The sequence below is a fragment of the Lissotriton vulgaris genome, chromosome 7, assembly GCF_964263255.1.
Source record: "Lissotriton vulgaris chromosome 7, aLisVul1.2, whole genome shotgun sequence".
Lineage (NCBI taxonomy): Eukaryota > Metazoa > Chordata > Amphibia > Caudata > Salamandridae > Lissotriton > Lissotriton vulgaris.
In genome coordinates, this window is record NC_141695.1 from 1,475,920,001 (window position 1) to 1,475,941,955 (window position 21,955).

Sequence of the window (21,955 nt, forward strand, 5' to 3'; positions counted from 1 at the left end):
CAGTCTGCTAGCACAAAGATGGCAACTTCTGAAACGTAGTATCCACCTCACAGTAGCCCACCTTAGGGGTGGTACTAGTCTGGCGGTGACACACCTACCTGACTAGCTAATTTTCCCGCCTGTCCAGGTGCCAAGGGGGTCCTACACAAAGGGAGCGGGAGCCAGATTTACATTCCAAAGGCTGCAGCTTTTTGAACCTTGATGGCCCAAGGAGACTAATCAACCGGTCATCCTGTGGGTGGGGGTGTTACGCCCTCTTCCTGGACAGGCTTTTGTTCTGGGTCTCCTGAGAGCAAAAGATTCTCACCCCAGGAGGTCTGAACAGCATCTCAGGTGGCAGGCTGCAAAAACCAGTCAGCAAGAACACCAGAGGCTGGTAGGTTTTCAGGGGGTACCTCTAAGGTGCCCTCTGGGTTCTTGTATTTGTAAATCCAACACTCGCATCATTGTGGGTTTATCAATTTGAGATATTTGCTACCAAAAATTCCTATTTTCAGTAAAGCCACAATGTAGCCGAAGAACTGCAACAAAACCCTACAGTGGGAAATTGCGCTTATTTCCACTCTGGAGCATTACGCTGATGGCCTCTATCTCACTCTTCACTGATGTTCTTTCTAAAGTATTGCACTGATTATCATTATGGGGCTTTGAGCAGATTCTTTTTGGTCAGAGGTAGGACATTGTTTGATGGCCCTTATTACCATGGTTACTTTGTGACACATGTTCACACTGGTCTCTGGGCCCAGGTTCAGTCCTGGGCCCACTGGTTAGTCCGGAGACATTGGGTCAGATTCTGGTTCCTGCTAAGGAGTATTACGCTGAAGGTTAGAAAGAGAGTTTAATTCCAAGGCCGATACCACCGAAAGATTCCAGAGGTCACTCCAGCACACTGTCGCTTTTTATGGCATCACATGTCTGCTTGTATCACTACACCATGGAGTACATTCTAGGGCACACTGCCACTTGATACTTGGACAGCTTCTACTTTCAAATCCTCTGATCATAGTGAAAATGGCAAAGGGGAACATTAGGAGAAGGAGGGTGTATACATACATAATACACACACATGCACACTCTTTCTCCCCCTCTTGCTTCCCCTGGCTTCTCGCCTCCTCAGAACGCTTGTACATGCCCTTGGGGCAGCACTAGAAATTGGGGTTCCCATCCCATTTGTAAAAAGGGTTATGGGTCCTTGTGATAATGTTGCTGGCATTGGCTCAGTGAGCTACCACCACAGTACTCTGAGGAGGTTTACTCTGTATCAAAACCCTGTGAGTAATCCGAATAGCTTTATGAGGAATATTGCAGACTAGTAGACTGAGGGAGACAGTGCTGTGCAAAGAGGGTTTTTCTAGGGAAGCCTCTGCCTTGAGTCATGACTGGCTGTATCGAGGGGCATCACTCCAGGGCTTGTGCCAGGGAAGGCATGGTAATGAACTGCTCTACTGCTTTGTTTTGACACCTCCTGCACATGGATCCTTGGTGATGTTGCTAGAGCACAACAAAATCAAGTGTGTCTCAGGTGGGAATATATTTCAACACAAACTCTTGGTAGGACGTAAGTAACCTGTCTGTAACATTTGCGGAGAGACACCCATGGGCTGTTCCTTATTTAAAGTTAAAATGAGTGATTGCTTATGCATCAAACTATAAAAATCTTTCAGTTTTCACACCTGTTCTAAGGCATCATTCTCACTGTCTGGTATATGTTATTGTTTTCATATCCTATTCTTTTCCTTTTTTTCTGCTCTCTAGAAGTGCAGGGAGGCCAGACCTTGGTAAAGTGACCCTACTGGACTTCCAGGCCTTTTTACTGGAATACCAAAAGGTAAAGAAAGCAGCATTTCCATTCTAGCATGAAACCCCCAACAAACACACTACTTGTTCGGTCCATTAACCTCGCTACATCCTTCAAACTTTCAAATGCAAAACTTATTAGATGATGTTGTTCTGGCTGCAGTCGCGTTCAATAACAGATGTCCTTTTATAAACATATTTGTTTTATATTATTGATTTTTAACTTATTGTTCTACTGTGTCGAATGAGTGTACCCCAGATATGCTGCTGTTATTGACTGTATCCTTTCCACCTTTTGTTACTTTTAAATGGCTTTTGTGATGATACTTGGGAGCTGAGGACATCTACCTTTTAGAAAAAGAAGTCACTGTAGTTGGCTTTCTCAACTAGTGCAGCTAAATTCAGGTATAAGTCTGATCCGTGTCCACACCCAAAATCCACCATTGTAATGACAGTGAGCGATGAGCGCTTCTGCAGCGCTCAAGCAATTTATGTAAAACTTACAGGCCGGCGCACAGGCTGGGATTTCATGTGCAGCTTAAAAAGCATTTTGCTGGTGATTTATAAACACAGGCTTTTTAAAGTGCATGCAGAATCACCATCTTGAAAGTGGCATGTTAGGATTTTTCATGATTTTTTAATTAAAGATTTTTAATATCAAAAGGATATATGTATTGGAACCATATTCAATACACATCCCCCCCCCCTCCAATAGTCCAATCTTTTACTTAAATCCAGAAATATGGACCTCTATTATTTGATTTGACTTGTGCCATAAGTTTATTAAAACTGTTGATCTGCCAAATATTCCGCTATCAAGTCAGTATTTAAACTGATTTATTCAAACTGGCTTATACAACCATCTACCACTATCTTATGCTACATCTGAGAAACTAAATACATTCAGTGTTCAATACCACATATGACTTCATATTACATTTCTATTCTCCTAACTATATATATTTATTTTAGCCACAGATTCATTGATGTTGCATTTAGTGGGATGCTGGTGTTATGAAAACAAACATCCACTTGGAAATCACCCGACTCTCATAACCAATTGGTCATCTTTAAATTTTCTGCTGGACACACCAGATATTCAGCTGGTTGTACAAGTGTTTTTATGAGAGTGGTTTGGTAAGAAGAATGAGATGGGGTTGGATTTACCACCACATTTGAAATTCTGTCATTACGCATTCAGAATTCCATGACTTACCCAAGCGTATCGTTTTGATGATGAGGTTATCCTGCCCTTGGTGCCAGTGTAGCATTGAAGGCGCTGTCACTCTACACATCTTCTATTTATTATTCAGCATCTTCTATATGTTATTCAGAACTGAATTTGAAATCTCCTAAAAAGCTTGAGCGTATCATAGGGTCAATAGATTACTATTTCGAGCTTTTTGGTTTTTTTGGATATCTTTTCGATACACATTTTGTTCAAATTGTTTGCCAAAGTGTTGCAAGTTGCCTTGGTAACTGATGCAGAGAGACATTTCAATATATCAGTAGATTTCAGGATGCCAAACTGAACAGAAGATTTGTTAAACCAATGCAGTGTCACCATATTATGTGCTCCTTTGCAAGATAGTAAAACTATCAAATGTATTCCCTTATGTGGCATTGACAGAGTAACAGGTTTCTCTTCTGGACAACATATGTGCATTTATGTGCTCCCCCTTTACTACTGATAACGTGAATGAATTGAATACCTTCGCAAATGCTTAATGTGCTCTCACAGTGCGGGCACATTGCACAGTTTTCTGTCCTGCAGAGGTAAACATCTGTATACTGCATGCTAGGGACTGTAGCCATCAAACTCTCTGTTCAACATTTCATCCATTGTTATTACTTCTCTAAAATCATAAAATTTCATTTGCCTCTTACTAAGATACTGAAGGATCTCTGCTTCCATATAAATAATACATATAATGAAACACTGATTTTGCAAGCGTAAGGAAGAGCACATAGTGTGCAGCAACGTTCTTGTTCTCTTCGACCCATCCAGGAGCCCACTGCACTAAGAGCCTGCCACTAATTGAATCGGAGCTTCATATAGCTTTTATTTTTTGTGTAGCACATTTCTACAATAGATATGCCAGCCGTTGAACATAACTGTATGTTCCTGGTAGACATTTCTATGGCTTACCCTGCTTAGTGCAATCAAAAGAAGTAGCCAGTGAGCAACGTTTGGCTGATAGTCAACAATGTTGATTAAGTACATTATCTTCTGCCTGCTGTTTAATTAAACCGTTAACGGCAATCTTCTTATTCATTCCACTGTCCAGCGGTGCTTTCTAAAATTTATGATCTGTTGCCCATTACCGCTAATTGTCAAATACTGCTGCGGCTGATCCGTCCCTCTGCAGGACCACTTTACCTTATAACGCTTCTACCTGTTATTCCTTTTTAGATGCATGACATCCCTCAAAAGGCCCACCATGTCACACTGAATTTGCTCTTGTGCTAATCCGTGCCAGCTCGAGTCTAGTTACCCAGACTGAGTACTTTAAAGACTATTCGACTTCCTACATTGTTAGATCTTCATTTCCCAAGCTCTCACTTCTCCCGCCACATTGGTAACCGGTCCTTTTAAACAAATTCTTAGAGGCTCTGTAGTAAGCTGGCTCTTTAAAAAGAGGCATACTTTGCAAAGAGTCCAGGCATTCCCGCATGAGTGGACAGTGTTTGCTCTAGCAATCCCAATGTGCTATTCTTGGGAGTAGTGTAGTCAAGCAGTCTTAGGCTTATCAGAGAGGGGCGTTAGACATCTGCAAAATACACAGTCAATAAATGATCCACACGACACAATAAAGAGATCCTCACCAATTTATAAATATATATATATATATATGCCGCAGAATCAATACAATCCAGTAAGTGCGTTTCGAGATAGAAATAGTTCAAGTTTTCAGAGGTCAACACTTCGTGTAATTTTCAGAAGCTGCAATGTTATCCTATGGGAGGAAAAACAAATACAGCATACAGGTAGAGTACAACGACCTACAAGACCATTCCCCTGGACTTAAGGTGAGTATAGGGCAAGGTCCAACGCAGTACCAAGAGGTCACACAGGGCCCCGGTGAAGACGTGCAATACAGCATTGGGTGCCCAATGTTGGTCTATGGGGGTCTGTCTTAGTGAAAAGAGGCTGCAGGTTTTGACTGGGTGGCCAGTCTGGCTGAACCAGCACGGGGGCTCTGACCTAACGATGCTCAGGGATGTGGGTACACCCATGGTCCTCTTCTCCACGGGCCAGGGGAGACGGGTATCTTTAGGCATCAGGTTTTCATCACCAGGAGCATTTGCGGTCAAGGAGGCCTGCAAACATAGGATGCAGGCGGCGACGGTGAGTCCACAGTGGCCAAGTCCAAGTTGGGCTTTGTCTCTGAAGGGTGGGAGACCATGTTGGCACCTTTTCCCACTTCAGCTCTGGCTAGGCAGCACAGATGCAGTGGTGCTTTCTGGTGTATGGTTTTTGGTGGTCTGTAGTCCTCTCAGGTCTTTTTGGGTGCCAGCAGGATGCAGGGAAGCCGCTCTTCTGCTTCACTGGAGTTTTGGTTCCCGGGTGATGTGCTGGCAGGTGTCCCAGGTTTTGGAGATGCAGCAGCTGCAGGACAGGTCCTCTTTGGCGCAATTGTCTCTTCTTGCGACTCTTCACGTCCGTCCTTCTTTCAGGTTGGCAGGATCTGATTTTCTGGTACCAGATACTTCAGGCAGACTACCCTAGGGCCGGAAGTAGCCTGAAGGTGAACTTGCCTCCGACTATTAATTTTCCTGCCTTGTCCAGGTGCTAAATGAGCCCTTGTCAAGGGGGATTGGCATCCTCTTGTGTGAGGTAAGCCAGATTTGCATACCAAAGGCGGTGGGCTCTTTGAAGCTCCATGCTAATTTGCAGGCTTCCTGTGGGAAGGGGGGGGGGGGGGTAAACACCTGCTGCCTTTGTAAGTCAGAAACTTGTCTAAGTTGGGAGGCTGGCTAAGAGCAGTCCGTGAGCACACCAGTAGTTGGTAGGTTTTTAGGGGGCACCTCTAAGGTGCTCTCTGGGTGCATCTATTAATAAATCCATCACTGGGATAAGTGTGGGCTTATTAATATGAAATGTTTGATAAAAACATGTTGTGGACCCCTGTTCCTGCACAGTGTAGCATACATACCTCACCGTGCAGGAATGTGCTGCAGACGCAGTCGTGGTGGCGGGCTACACGTTGGGCTCTCCTATGAGGCTAACAGCCCACTGCTGCAGCACCTCCTGCCATAGATTACAATATTCATTCTGTGGGCGGGCACACTACGGCTTTGGCAGTCCTTCTGCGGACGGCGCGGAGGCGGCACCGCAGGAAGACCATGAAACTGGTAATAAAGCCCTAAGCGTTATCAATTGTCAAAAACTAACTGGCTCATCCCAAGAATCCTTTCAGTTGACAAGAAATGAACATGGCCCTCTCCCATCCTTTGAGTTATTTGCCTCCGACAGGATTTCAAATAACGTCTTTAGTAACACCGTCCACCATTGTGAGTGTATTTAGAGGGAAAATTGCTCAGGTCTTCTGAGTCTGAGCCATGGATGGCTTAATACTTTCAATCCAGTTTAATACCAAATCATTAGATTTCAATTTAAAAAAATGTATTTCAGGTGTTGATGATGTTTTTGCAATGGGGCCAAACCAAACTCCTGAGAATCGGCTGACCAACAATTCACTTGTTCAAAGGTATTATTCCACCCTTATGTCATCTCATGTCTTCTCTGCAGGAGCTGTGGGCCACTGATGTCCTCCGCGTTCAGGAGTTCATGCTCAACTTTCTGCGTGACCCATTAAGAGAGATTGATGAACCTTACTTCACTCTGGATGAGGTGAGAGCCCAAGCTGGTTGCTAAGAAAAGACTGTGGCCCCATTGCTAGAAAAAAAGAATGAATATTAAAATCCTGGGCAGAAAGTAAATGGGGTTCCAAATGCTTCTATATTTCAGAGTTACACATAGAACGCTAAGTGCAGTTTCTAAGTGCAGCAGGAGGTGTTGATATTAGATGCTGAAATGGTTCCGGAAGGTGTCTTCATGCCGTACCATTTTGTAAACACAGGATCCTCCAAAATGTGGTGATATCACCTAATCTTATCGCTAAAATCAAGCTGGCTTTCTTAAAGTGTGCAATCAAATAATGTAACGTCAAACCGTTCTTGGTAGGTTTGCAGCTTTGTAGTTTGGATGAATTTCACACATTGTTACCTCAACTCACTGGAAACCATGGCATGCCTCTTTTAAGACATACATATCTTTTGACTGCATCACTCACTTTTGTAAAGCGTTATCACACTGAACAGATTTGTCTACGCTAAATGAAAATCCAAACAATAAAAGAGTTTTGAATACCATGGTGCCTTTCCACTCCAGGGAGACGGTGAGGGGGTAATGGCCATGCTGCTGATTTGCACTAATTTGTTTACTAATACAGTGACTCTTGAAATCTGCCATGGTTAGTTTGCTTTGCCCAATGGCTTCCGGTTTGAGAAAGCCACATAATGTAAAATAGGACTAAAATGTAGCTAATGAAGTAAAGAATGTGGAAAGTCCTTCACACTACCTTTTTGCTTCTTCAGTTTCTGGTTCAGTGTCATGTTTTGCTTCTGGTTGCAACAATTGGAAATGGGCCCAAGTCTTGGAAGATACAAGCCTGTAACATAAAGGCCTGGCTCATTCAGCTATTATATGAATTGGTTTCCATACTGGGTGCTGCCCTAAAAAGCTGTTAGGCGCCAGCACAGAAACACGTCTTCAGCTAGGCACTGGATTTAAACGCATGTGTTGTGCATAGGCTTGTTATCTGGATGGCCTCGTACCCATCCTTGAGATTTACTTATTTCACACACTTGGTACCAAACTCTGCCTTCACAGGAGAATTGAGTAGCAAATTGTTCCTCCTGTTGGCCAATGTATGAGAGATCATGCGCGAGCAACTCAGTTGTGCCTCACTAAGTAGGCACTGCACATCTAGAAATGTGATTTTGCATTTGTTCAACCTCAACGTTGAAATATACCTTCAAGGAGTCTAACGCACTGGAGTAGGATTTTTTGTTAAAATGTCGTATTTTGATGCCAAAGGTTGTTGTCCTTGGCGCTACTGCAAAACAAAACCTATTCAGGGTGGTGCATTTTTTGCACTTTTTATAGGACCAAACCTATGTAAGGATCTGAGTCCGAGGAGAACAGTATGCTGGTGGAGTGCAACCCAAAGAATCCCGAAAATTCAAATTAGCATTTCTAGGTGTCCGATTCTCCAGTTCTGTGCCTAGAATATTTACAAAATGCTCATTGTTACGACTCCCGCGAGAACTCTAAAATGTGACACATTGTCGTGGCGTCTTGCTGACCTTGAACACTCTAGTAACCTGGACAGCAATAATCCGGTGATGACATTTGAGTTTCAGGTCTGAATCCTGTGAATGGCATGAAGGACGGGACACAAATGCGCGCCCATGCTAATCTGCTAAAGAACAGGTTTGACAAACTTGCACTAAATACACAGAAATAAACAAATGCTTGCCATTCTGCTGTTTGTTGTGCCTGTTGAATGATTTCCAGCAGTTTTTATAGAGCGTGACAAGGCTTCATTCTTGAGCTAGTTTATAAAATAAGTGTTTCAAATGTGGCTTGTACATAAATGCTCTGCTATCAAAACGTTCTAGTCAATAGCGCCCGCCTTTAACATGTGATTTTATAGCACTTTCTTATCTCAGGTGAGTCACGGTTTTTCAAACTACTCCTTAAGTAGAGGGACGGAATGTATCTTTGTTTATGCTTCTTAGTGTTCATTTAGGGGAAGGTGGCACCTGGGAGCGCTTCTCTTGAACATGTTCAAAGTGTCCCGGCCATTACGGCGAACAGTGTTGCCTAAGGCTCGAGTACCAACTCCGACTTCTGAATTACACAGAAAATGACCCATTCCTTTTCAGGATTTGAGAGGTATCAATAGTTTGTGACTGCCTTTGACGTTGCAGTGGGAAAGCGCCGGGAATTAATGGGCCTGCAGACTCACTGCATTAGCAGCAATTGGCCAAGGATCACAAATGCGACCTGCAGAATTAATGATTGATTGATTAATGTTTTTATTGAGCGCTAAGCAGGTATTTCCTGCAGAAGCGCCAAGAAATGTTCCTCTTGATGGGGGTTAATGCTCCTCAGGAAGAGGCACAGCAATGAAGTCTGATCTTATGGTTTAGTTGACGTCTAAAAGAAAGTAGTTCTTTGTGATCGGAGCTCCAGGGGAAGCCTACTCCAGGCTTTGGCTGTGATCCGGCAGGGGCCGTATCGACATCCCCTCCCCTTCTCATTCTCTAATTAATATTCATTAGGAAGGACGTTTTGTGACCTCCTGTGAATGGACAATTTGCAGTTCGGCCTATCCGTGCATATTTCTAATTGCAAATTGCATCTCCATTCACAAACCACTCGTGTGCAAACTGCACATTTTTTGTGAATGGTTAGTACACCAGGTCCTTGGTGCTTAGCATAGGTGAGTTATAAGGCTATTGGGGTCAGAGCGCCTTTCATTTGACAGTCTCATTTATTTTTATTTATTTATTTATTTTGAACGTTTTATATAGCGCGAACAAGATCTTTGAAGATATCAGAGCGCTTTACAAAGAAGGGGTACGAACAGGAGAGTGAATAACAGGCTCATTTATATATGAATTGTTTAAAAGTTAGATTATTTTTGTTACGTAAGACATCAACTGTGCATTACATTTCTTGCGCTCTTATCCTAGTATATACACATTCATAGGAATATACCCTGGAGAGCCCCACGTTTGCGGTATTTACTCCGGTATGGAAAGGACTGGGTCTATATTAGCTAATTCGGAACACCCGGAAGTAGTTAACCATTCCACAGCCCCCAATACTACCCCCATGATTCCAAAAGCCCGGCCTGACGCCCTGGAAGAGATGGTATGTTGCGCGCTCGCTCCCTTATCCTGATTGAACTACGTTCCCAGGGGAGCCAGGGGGCGCTGTAAGCCTTCAGCGGATCTCTATCTGAACGAACTCTGATAAAGGGTTTCGCACTTTCTCAAATTCATTACAGGACAATCCTGCCCTCGGCTGACCACATCGAGGAACTTCAGCTTCCTCCACTCAACATGGCTCGCGAAGCACTAGACCACGCATTCTTTTGTTCGTAGCAGCAGATTTCTGTGTGTGGTGTAAATAGAATTCTCTATTCCAGCGCGGGTCAGTTTTAACGTGCTTATATGCGCAGCGATGTTTTATCTTTACAAGGATTTAATCATCCTGCTCACCTTTCCTAGTTAATGACCATTCATTCAGGACATTGAATTCCTTTATAAAAATGCTGTGAGAAATTTCTTTAACTTGGACCCTGCTTTTGGTTAGCGTTGGGGCAATATGTGTTGTAGCTATTGATCTCTCCGAAAAAAGGGGGTACGAGTGATTTATTGTAGCGTTTGATGCACCTGAACACCACTGATGCTCAGATTAATTCACCCCCTGTCAGGAGGAGATGGAATTGAGTATCCAGGGTACGTAGCCGGCGCGCAATGAGCGTAGGGCTGGAACCTGCACCTGCACAGGCACCAATATTGATTATGGTAACAGTTACAACATATGTAGACTTGTATAGCGCAGTCTTACCCTTTTGCCTGCAGGTGCAGGTCTTTCATAGTAATGGGCATTCTAGACTTTAATTAGTAAGTTTCATGAGCTTTACATTTATTTATTTATTTATTTATTTGCAGTTTCTCACCTTCCTGTTTTCCCAAGAGAACACCATTTGGGAGTCTCAGCTGGATGGCGTGATCCCGGAAAACATGAATAATCCCCTGTCCCATTACTGGATCTCCTCATCACACAACACGTAAGGCTCCTTTTCACCTCGCTGAAAACAACATAGGAAGTGAACTGCCTATTGAAATTGCTGAAAACTCACACAGTGGTGTGTGTGTGTTTGATTTTTGTAGATTTATGCATTCTGATACCGGTTTGTTAAAATTCTCTTGGCCAAGGTTTGCATTATCTCTTTACACCTGCTTCTCTACTTGCGTATCAGAAGGGCACTGCAGGTTCTGTCGAGTTAGGGTTGATCACAAGGTAGTCTAGAATATAGCTGAATTTAAAAAAGCAGATTCAAGCATTACGGAGCCAGTCAGGTGGGAATGATGATTGGCTTTTTCAGAGATGACCATTCTGTGAAATGCATGGCACTCACCCAAGCCCAGCCCCACTCCTTCTGCTAGGCAGGGTCTTTGAGGGTGTTTAGAGTGCCCTGGGTGCAGAGTGTGCTCTTTTCTCAGACCAGGGACTCAATCCTGTTTCCCCCAGAGCATTTGGGTATGGCCATTTGTAATAAGATAAATTCCATGCGGTGACCACTTTAAGATATTTATTGAGTTGTTAAGATCCATAGAAACAACCCCTACAGGAGCAGCCTGCAAGCTGCTCAGCCCATCTTCCAACTGACAACAATCACACCAGGCACCCAAGCCTTCCACTCATGTTAATCACACCAACATTCTACACAGAACACACACACTGACTGAGCAGCTAGTTACAAGGTAAGTTGAACACTATAAATATAACATGAAGATATTACATTATTTTCTCCCTTTACAAATTTAAAATTCATAAAACCATACTGAAAATGAACTACAACTATACACAAAATATACAGATGAAAACAATAGTCTAAAACCCAGGGGTAAATGGTAAAAACCACACCACGAGAGGAAACAGACTTAACGAGGAAGAGAGAAGGGCGAAAAGATCAACACAACCTAACACCATCCTTCTCCTTAAATAAAAAAAATAATCATGGAGCGCAGGGCGACTTACACAGAGAAACACGTGAGGAGCAGGGCGACTTACACACAGCAATATCACATGACGTGCAGGGCGACTTACACAGAGACACACGTGAGGCACAGGGCGACTTACACACAACAAAATTGCATGAAGCGCAGGGCGACTTACACCGAACAACACGTGAGGTGCAGGGCGGCTTACACACAAAGTGAAAGACGTGAGGCGCAGGGCGACTTACACACACCAGACAACATGTGAGGAGCAGGACGACTTGCACACAACGTGAAAATGGGACAACACCCATAACAACACACCCTAAGTTGGGATGTACACTAGTACATGAAAAAAGGGTTAAAACCCAAAACCTAACCCTGTGTAAGGGTTACCAACATAAACATGTGTATATGGGAACTAACCCATGAGCCTACCTCTATGTAGAGGCCACGAAATGTAAGAATGGGACTATAACCCAAACCCATCCCTCATGTAAGGGATAACACTGCGATGGGACTATTACCCAAAACAACAAAAATGTATAGAGACAAAAGACGTGGAAATGGGGCTAAAACCCATACCAAACGTAACTAGGGGAAAAAAAACCTTAAGCCACTCCTAGAGTCAAGGAAGGTACAAAGGCTTAAATAACCAGTGACAAAAACATGAAGAAGAGTAGTGGGACTAAGAACCACTTCCATCCCTTAGGAAGGGATACAACATCTCAAAAGAGAACATACATAAATCATCAAAGTAGTACAGTTGTGAGGGTGGGTACACTCAACAAAAGAAATCAGTACACCAAAAAGCATGAGACCTGTATTGCAAAATATGTAACTTGTTTTTCCTTTGCGTGACTACAAAATAGTGAAAAAATACTAAAGTATGGACTGTAAGTTTAACATTACTAAAATGACACTGGTGTGCCTATCACCACGATGATGAGGGACAGGTGTTCCAAAGATGCAAACAGTACTGAGTAGAGACAAAACCGCTCCAGGAGACTTATTTTATTTATTTTATTTTGAAAGTTTTACATAGCGCGGACAAGATCTTTGCAGATATCAGAGCGCTTTACATAGAAGGGGTACATGAGGGAGCATAGTCAAACAGATAAAACAATAGATCTAACAGTACAAATAGGTGGCTGCACAGCCAAACATGTGAGTAATAAGACAAATAATGCAAATAAGCACAGGAGTCAAACATGTAGTACAGATCGTGCCGAGTATTAACAGAGTTCGAGATAATAGTTCAAGTGTATTTAGCCATGAGGATAGCTTTTACTTCTTTTTTAAAGCGTGTAGTGGAAGAGATAAGTCTGGTTTCGGGAGGGAGTGAGTTCCAGATCCTAGGCGCCATTCCTGAGAACGAGCGCTTATATGTTTTTTCCTTCCGGAATCTTCGAGGTTTCAGCAGAAGATTGTTTGTGCCTCTAGTGTTTCTAGCTCCGCCAGAGATTGTCAGCTTCTGAGCGAGGTAGCCGGGTGAGTTTAGGTGTACCGCCTTGTGTGTCATGCAGGCGATTTTCAGATGAATTCTGGCTTCAAAAGGCAGCCAGTACAGGGATTTCAAGTCAGGGGAAATATGGGAGTGCTTTTTTGACCCAGTGATGAGTCTCGCTGCAGCGTTTAGAGAAGCTCTTAGGGGTGCGGTACTAGTTAGGGGGAGTCCGCAGAGGGCGATGCTGCCGTATTCTATTCGAGGGATGACTATTGCTTGTACTGCGGTTTGGAAGTCTTTGGCTGGGAGGAAGGGTTTAAGTTTCCTCAGAGTATTGATTTGGAAGTTCGCTCCCTTTGTTGCCTTGCTGATATGTTGCTGCATGTTGAGATTGGTGTCGAGTGTTATGCCTAAGGATTTTGCTGAGTCCACGATGGTGGGTTGGACATTGAGTGCGGTTAGTTGTTTAAGCCAAATTTGAGTGGTGGAGATCTTCGCTGGAGGTGAGATCAGAAGGAACTCTGTTTTCAGGGCATTGAGTTTGAGATGATTATCGGCAAGCCAGGATTGGGTGCTTCTGATCGTTGAGTTCAGGAGCAAGATGTCTTTAGGGGATTGTACTTTGAGATAAAGTTGGGTGTCATCGGCGTACATGTGGAAGTGTACATTGGATGCTTGTAGCAAGGTGGTGAGAGGTTCCATAACTAGGTTGAACAGAGTTGGGGATAGAGAGGATCCTTGGGGGACGCCTAGCGTTACAGGTATTGGCGAGGACATCAGGTTGTTGCTCTTGAATTTCTGCGACCTGTTGTGAAGAAAGGAAGTGAACCACTTGAGAACAGTTCCAGATAAACCCATTCTTGTGTTTAGTAGTTCTAGTAACTTCTCATGTTTAACGGTGTCGAAGGCTGAGGAGAGATCAAGAAGGATGAGGAGGCAGGTGTCGTTTTGGTCTAGCATTTGAAGTGCGTCGTCAATTATGTGAGTCATAGCAGTTTCTGTACTGTGTCCTGCTCGGAAGCCTGACTGGTGAGAGTTGAGGAGATCAAATTGTTCAATGTGTTTAGTCAATTGTAGTTGTGCGCATTTTTCCAACAGTTTGGCGAGAGTGGGAATATTGGTAATGGGACGGTAATTGTTGAGATCAGAGGGGTCGACTGTAGGTTTCTTTAGTAAAGGTGTGACTTGTCCAACTTTGAGGGAGTCAGGTATGCTTCCTTGTTGGAGAGAGCTGTTGATAATTTTAGTCCAGAGTGGGAGGAGCAAAGGGGTAAAGTCTTTTACAGCGGTAGCAGGAAGGGGGTCCGTGAGGTGATTGGATGGTTTCAAGGTGCTGAGCAGTTTGCCAATTTCTTCTTCCGAGTATGTGCCAAAGGTTGACCATGTAGCATTGTTTTTTGGTTCAGTGGGTGCTATGCACTGGGGTTTTGAGTAGAGGCTTGCGTCAATGAGGAGATCGCTCTTTATGTTGTCAGTTTTTTGGATAAAGAAACCAGAATGTACTTGGCAGCAGATACAACCCCTACCAAAGACCGAAAGACGGCAGGTCTTGTTATGTAAACCGAATCTACCACACGATCTGCCAACAAAGTTCTGTGTCCAAGGTCTGAAGAGAAATAAAACTCACGACTAAACATTGTGACAGTGAGCTGTTGTGGTTGCTTGTAAAGCATTGAAGCAGATCCATGAGGGGAGAAAAATGGTCTAGACGCCGCTACGTTCGTGGTCCCCTTCAATATGAATCAGCTTTATTGGTAACAATCTGAAAGTGCATAAAATGACAGGAGACACCAACCAAAAGATGGCGGCACGTACAGTAGACGCAAGCTGAGTGGCTCCCAGCACGTTCCTGCTGCAAGGCGTCCAAAAGCAGCATTGAAGACTGACAAGAAACAAAGATATCATGAAAGGCTCACCAGTTGATCCGCGCGACACCGTGGACAAAGTAAGGTGTGCAAGGTGTATTTGAATTTTAAAACGCAGCACAACTGTCTTCTTTTACAGGCCTCACAGTAGGGAAAATAAAACACGCAATGCGTCAAATTTAAAACTGTATATTTCTCCCCATGATGGCCTCCTCTTGCAGCAGGCAGGGAAACAAAGCAATAAAAGTGTAGTCCAGCCGTATAACTTTAAAAATGCCAAAGGTAGAAAGTAAACAGGTACAAGTAGAGTTTACACCGGTGTAGCACTTGCATGGAGGAATGCAGAGTAGTAATCACACATCAAAGCCCACACAAGGGAAAATCTCAGACTTGAATACAGTCAAGAATGATGAGCTTTCAGAAAAACAGTCTTACGCAAAACAGATGCATTTCACTCAGCACTAGAGGCAGAAACCTAGGAAGCCACTGATTACCTCCCTCCCAGATGCACTGTAGACGTTTCTTGTAGCGTAAGATTTCTACAAGATGTAGGCAGCCTAGATAATGTATTTCCAGGTGTTGAAAGAACATAGGTCAGGGCACAGCACGCCTGGGCTGGGGCTGTCCGGTGTAGTGAACACTGGTGGGGCTGCGAGACGTTCTTGACCAGATTCTTTGTCTTGAGTTTCTTGTTACATGTTTCAAATTCCTTACTTCTTAGTCCTATCTGCTTTAGCTTAACTCCTCTTGGTTGGCACGTTGAGTGAGGATAAATCCCAGTAAGGTCGTCGCCAAAATGTAATAAGATGAATTCCATGCAGATAGGTGACATCTTTAAGATATTTATTGAGTTGTTAAGATCCCTTGAAACAAACCCTACCAGGAGCAGCCTGCTAGCTGCTCAGCCATCCTCCAACTGACAACACTCACACCAGGCACCCAAGCATTTCACTCATGTCAATCACACTAACATTCTACACGGAACACTCACACTGGCTGAGGAGCTAGTTACAAGGTAAAGTTGAACACTATAAACATAACATGAAGATATTACACCATGGCCCTTAGTCCTGGCAGGCGGGCCTGGGGAACAGAGCAAGCCTTAAACTGATTCTTATGTATACATCTGTGTTTGTCCATGTTTCTAATAGTGCTAATAGTCAGTCAAAAACCACTTTATTCGATTTTGTTAAAAATCATAAAAGCATACTACAACAAAAAGTTAATCCAAGTACATTTAAAAAGATTTCATACAGTACAATACAATTAAAAACAATAAAACAATCATATTAAAAAGGACTCATCATGTGCAAAAAAGCAATATATACCACGTTCATCACTGACCCCACTATTAAGCTTGTAAATTCCTCTTCCTGATCCGCACAGCGGCAACGAGGTAATTTGCCACACTAAACATTACCAAGGGTGAATCAAGCATTTGTAAAAACAGAAGAGCAGGTTTTGCTTGCATAAATGCTTTCTCTTTCAACAACGGTAACAAATACTTTTGCCTAGGTGCATGATAAAAAGGGCAGAATAACATAAGGTGCATATTGTCTTGGATGGTAAAATTGTCGCATTTGCATACAGGCGCGTCCTCAGGCTTAAACCATCCCTGTCTGTCACAGAGTACCAAATAAATCTGGTTGAATCTAAACTTAACCAGGAGCCACCTGTGAAACGGAATGTTGACTAAGACAAGATATGGTTGGATAGCTACACAAGTGATTGTCATATAATGTGCTCTGACCATGGGTTTTGTTAACTGGAGTTGTTCTCTCTCCAAAGACTTAAGTTTATGAAAGTTTTCCTTGACCCAAGCTAGGTCTGCTTTTTTTAGGTCAAGCGGGGAGGAGAAAATCTCCGGGCGTCCAAGTTCTACAGAGCACTTATGAATATACGCCAGCCAAGCAATGTCTTTATATTTGTCGAGTTTTAAACAATCCATCAGAATTTTGTGGTTGAGACCTAAATTTTCATTGATCCAGACTCTTATCCACAAAAGAATGGGTGCCATAGAGAGGATATCGATAATGTATCCTACTCCAAGCTCCTGATGGACAGAGAAAGTGGCTGTTGATGAGGGGAGTCCTAATATAGAACAGAAAAACTTATTGACCTCTGTTTGGATGGTTTCAGTTTTTACATATCCCCATAACCCAGCTCCGTACCTAGCTATAGCCAGTGATTTTGCCCTATACAAAGCTAGTAATGCACCACTTGGTTTCCCCCCAAGTCTCCTTGAGAAGCTCAGAATAGGGATAATTCCTTCTGGCTGGATGGTTACTCCTCATTCTTTGTTAAAGCACAGTGTACCTCGGTGGGTAGAGACATAGGTGGCCTGATGTTTTTGGTGTCCCTCAAAATAGCTGGGAGTGTGAGGGAAATTCCAGGTTCCTCACACTATTTTCAGCTTTTAGAGATCCGCCACCCAGATAAAAACAAGATAGTCCTTATTAATTGTTATAACTCCCTGCATGGCGGTCCCCATAACTTTGTTTTAGAGAGTTTAAGTTCATTTGTAACTGATTATATGTCAAAACAAACCACTTTTGTACAAATCATTTTAATGGGTGATTTTAATGTTCACTTGTGTGAATCACATTGCCAGGTTAAAGATTTTAATGGGCCTGATCTTACGACTCCTCCCCACTTTGAGCATAGTCCGAAGGGTTTAGCTATGGAACATTTGTTATCAGCAAACGAATTGTATGAACCTGGCTTTTCTGACCCAAAGGACCGGGTGGTCACATATAAAGCAAGGGGCAGTGAGTCTATTATTGACTACATCTTTGTGTCTCCAGGGCTCCTCCATTATGTTCACTTTTATAACGCTATTGAAAGTGGATTCAGTGACCACAATCCGGTGTGCCTAACTTTGGATGGGTCGCTTGGACTACTCAAGGGGGTTATGTTGGCCACTTCTGTGAGGCATGTAAAGAGCAAAGACCAAGGGAGGAGACTAAAATGGTGCAAAGTTTGTCCAGAAGACTTTTCGTATCTTATTGAACAAGAGATGATGGCGGAAATTCAGACCTGCAGGGACCCTGCCAGGGGGGATAAAGAGACTATTGCTGCCTTTGAGGCTATTTGCTCGAGGGTGAAAGAAGAACTTACACTTAGTCTCAAAAGGGGACCTGCCCCAGTCTCCGGCTGGTTCGACCATTCTTGTTCTAAAGCTCACTCTGCATTGATAGCAGCGCTAAAACATTCCCCTAGAAACAAGTTAGTGGTAGCGCAGTTAAGGAAAAAATATGCTGAGGTGGTAAAGATACGTAAAAAAGCAGTAAAAGAAGAAGCCTGGGACGCTTTAATGGATTCAACCACCCTTAGACACAGCTCAAAATTTTGGTCCATAATAAATAGCCCTATATTTGCCCAAACATGTAACACAGATCTTGAGGCAAATATACCAGAACAAGAGTGGCTTAATCATTTTTCAGTTATCTATGGAAGCAATCAAGTCTATGAAACTTTTTGTATACCTCCTTATTTTGACATGCAATCCATTGTAGTTTTTACTGAAAATGAAGTCAAGGTCGCGATAATTGGGTCCGCTAAGAATAAAGCCCCGGGACCCGACGGCGTCCCTCTGGACTTATACAAATCAAATCCAGAGATGTGGGCAACTATACTCACAAATGTTTTTAATCATGTACTTAAAGGGGGATTCCCTAACACCTGGGCATGTTCAATCATTGTGCCAATTTTTAAAAAAGGATTAAGAAGTGACCCCAAATGCTACCGCCCTATATCCTTACTGTATTCTTCCATGAAGATCCTGGGCAAAGTACTGTTGGCAAAAATTAATAAATGGACATTAGAGAATGATATTTTGTCCAATGCCCAGTATGGTTTCCGGTCAGGTAGAGGGACTGAGGACCAATGCCTGAACCTGCACATGATAATTTCTAAATATACTAAGGCAAAAAAGGGGGCAATTTTTGTTGCTTATATGGACCTGTCCACAGCGTTCGATTTAGTGAATAGAGCTAAGCTGTGGGGCATGTTATTAAAAATGGGATTGGATCCTCCTTTGGTCCACTTCTTGGCTGAACTCCACAAGGATTTAAAGGCTTCCATCAGAATGGATCAAGAGGGACACCGTACAGCATGGTTTAAATCTGGCAGGGGCATGCGGCAAGGCTGCATCCTTGCCCCTATGCTGTTCACTTTATACATAATATCTCTGGAAAAAAATCTGCTGGCTGCATCTGTGGACACACCGCGTGCAGGAGACACTCACATTCCAGTGCTCCTGTACGCGGATGATGCCGCTTTAATAGCTAGGACACATCTGGGCCTCCAGAGACTTCTTAATGCATTCAGTGATTTTATGTCTTCGCTTGACCTTGTGGTAAATAACGCCAAATCTCATGTTATGGTTTTTGGGGCAACAAAAAATAACACTAGATCATTTTACTGTAAAGGGGAAGTGATTACTAACGTTAAAGTTTTCACTTACCTCTGTGTAATTTTTGATACCAAGGGCAGTTGGATCCTTCAGATAACAGCAAAGACCAAAGCAGTAAGGAGCTCTGTTAATGCTATTCTAATAGTGCTAATAGAACTTCATCTTTTTTTCTTCCTTCTCAATTAGGTACTTGACAGGTGATCAGTTCTCCAGTGAGTCGTCTTTGGAAGCGTATGCCCGCTGCCTCCGCATGGGCTGCAGGTGCATTGAGTGTGAGTATTTGGTGTAATTGTGCCCCTATATAAGCTTATATTGAATGTCAGTGTTGTGCTTCTCAGTGTAAGTCTCTGGAAGAGTCACTAAGCATCAACTGCAAATAAATCTCCTAACTACAAGTCTTTATATACACACTGAGTGTTTAGTATTGCGGATTGTTGTTCCTGTCGATGACCACTGTATAACCCACAAAGTATGATTGTTAAGTGTAGTGTCTGAAAAAACATCAGTGTATGACTCTAAAATTGAGAATTGTGCCAGGCTTTCCCACCGTAGGTCTGTATGTAAACTGAATGTGAGCATAATGCATTCTTTTCTCTGTATATGTGTGTTCATGTGATCCCTTGAAATAAAGTACCCTACATACCATCACTGCATTGTGTGTGATGCAGAATTTGACAACTGTCACACTGCTCCCCAGCAACAGGCTGCTCTTGGCCATCATCATTGGTCTGAGATATGATCTCTCCTATCCCTAGCTCAGAGGCATCAGTCTGCATAATGAACTGCTTGGTGTAGTCTGGAGCTTTGAGATTTGGTGCTGAGAACATTGCCTCTTTTAGGATGTCAGAAGCCTTTTGACAGCTAACTGTCCAGTTTTCCTTTTTGAGCATTTTCGTAGAGGTGAGTTCTGGGAGTGGTGTCACAATGGATCCGTACCCTTGCAAAAACCTCCTGTAGTATCCTGTCAAGTCAAGGAATGCCCTGACTTGAGTCTGGGTGGTTGGAGCCTCCCAGTCCAGAATAGCCTTGATCTTGGGTTGTAGGGTTTGCTCTTGACCTCCACCAACAAGGTGGCTGAAGTATACGAATTTCCCCTCCCCTATCTGGGGCATTTGGATGCCTTGATAGTTAGGCCTGCAGATTGCAGGGCCTGTAAAACCTTCCCTAGGTGGACCAGGTGATCCTGCCAGGTGGAGCTAAAGACAGCAATATTATCAAAATATGCTGCACAAAAGGCATCCAACCCAGCAAGGACTTAATTCTCCAACCTTTGGAAGGTGGCAGGGACATTCTTTTAACCAAAGGGCATACCAGTAAATTGATAATGCCCATCAGGTGTTGAGAATGCTGTTTTTTCTTTGGTTCCTGGGGCCATGCCAATCTGCCTGTGCCCTGCAGGTAAGTCAAATGTACTAAGGAATTTGGCTGCCCCCAATTTATCTATCAACTCACCAGCCCTTGGTATGGAGTGGACATCTGTCTTTGTGACAGAGTTGAGTCCTCTGTAGTCCACACAAAACTTAATTTCCCTCTTTAAACCCTGTGGATGAAGTTTGGGGACTTAGACCACTAGGCTGGCCCAGGGACTCAATAAACCCTAACTCCAGCTTTGTTGCTGTCCTTAACTTGATCAGACTGTCAATAGATTTTGTTTTTTACAGGTACACTGTCCCCAGTTTCCACGTCATGGGTACACCAGTGTGTCTGTCTAGGGGTCAAGGAGAAGTGCTTAGCATGCTACTGTAAGACTTGCTTGCAGTAAGCCTGCTGTTGGGCAGTGAGGGTGTCTGAATAGACAACTCTATCCACTGACCCATCTTTGGGGCTGTAGGAGAGAAGGTAAGGGAGAGGTTTGCTTTCTGTCTCCTGATCCTCATCAGTAACCATTAACATGGTTATGTCAGCCCTGTTATTGAAAAGCTTTAGGCGGTTTACATCGATCACCCTCTTGGGTGTCTTGCTTGTTCCCAGGTCCACCAAGTAGGTGACCTCACTTTTCTTTTTTAAGATGGGGTAAGGGCCAATCAATTTGTCCTGGAGGGCCCTTGGTACCACAGGCTCCAAAATCCACATCTTTTGCCCTAGTTGCAATTCCACCAGTGCAGCTTTTTGGTCATACCAGTGCCTCTGGAGTTCCTGGCTGGCCTCAAGATTTGTGGAAGCTTTTTCCTATCTAGACCTTAGGCCTAGTACATAATCCACAGTATATTGTTTGGGTTCCTGGAGAGGTTTCTCCCAACCCTCTTTAACGCAAAAGAGTGGTCCCCTATCAGGGTGGCCAATCAGAAGTTCAAAGGGTGAAAACCCTACTCCCTTCTGAGGCACCTCCCTGTAGGCTAAAAGCAAGCATGGTAAAAGGACATCCCATCTCCTTTTGAGTTTTTCAGAGAGTCCCATATTCATGCCTTTCAATGTCTTGTTAAACCTTTCAACAAGACCATTGGTTCGTGGATGATAGGGTCTAGTAAACGTGTACTGCACCCCACACTCATTCCACATGTGCTTGAGGTATGCAGACTTGAAGTTTGACCCTCTGTCTGACACCACCTCCTTAGGATACGTTACCCTGGTGAAGACACCAATGAGGGCCTTGACTACTGCAGGAGCCATAGTCGTCCTAAGGGG

At 43.4% G+C, this 21,955-nt stretch overlaps 1 protein-coding gene across 2 annotated transcripts in view; it reads left to right on the forward strand.

Annotated features, from left to right (window-relative positions):
* PLCG1 (phospholipase C gamma 1) overlaps positions 1 to 21,955 on the forward strand; it is a 578,648-nt gene that overhangs the window by 307,809 nt on the left and 248,884 nt on the right. For both annotated transcript variants that reach the window (XM_086932272.1, XM_086932273.1), the window contains exons 8-11: positions 1,756 to 1,828; positions 6,551 to 6,652; positions 10,552 to 10,670; positions 19,517 to 19,602. In XM_086932272.1, the coding sequence (XP_086788398.1) occupies positions 1,756 to 1,828; positions 6,551 to 6,652; positions 10,552 to 10,670; positions 19,517 to 19,602 (380 nt within the window). The remainder of the gene's footprint in view (positions 1 to 1,755; positions 1,829 to 6,550; positions 6,653 to 10,551; positions 10,671 to 19,516; positions 19,603 to 21,955) is intronic.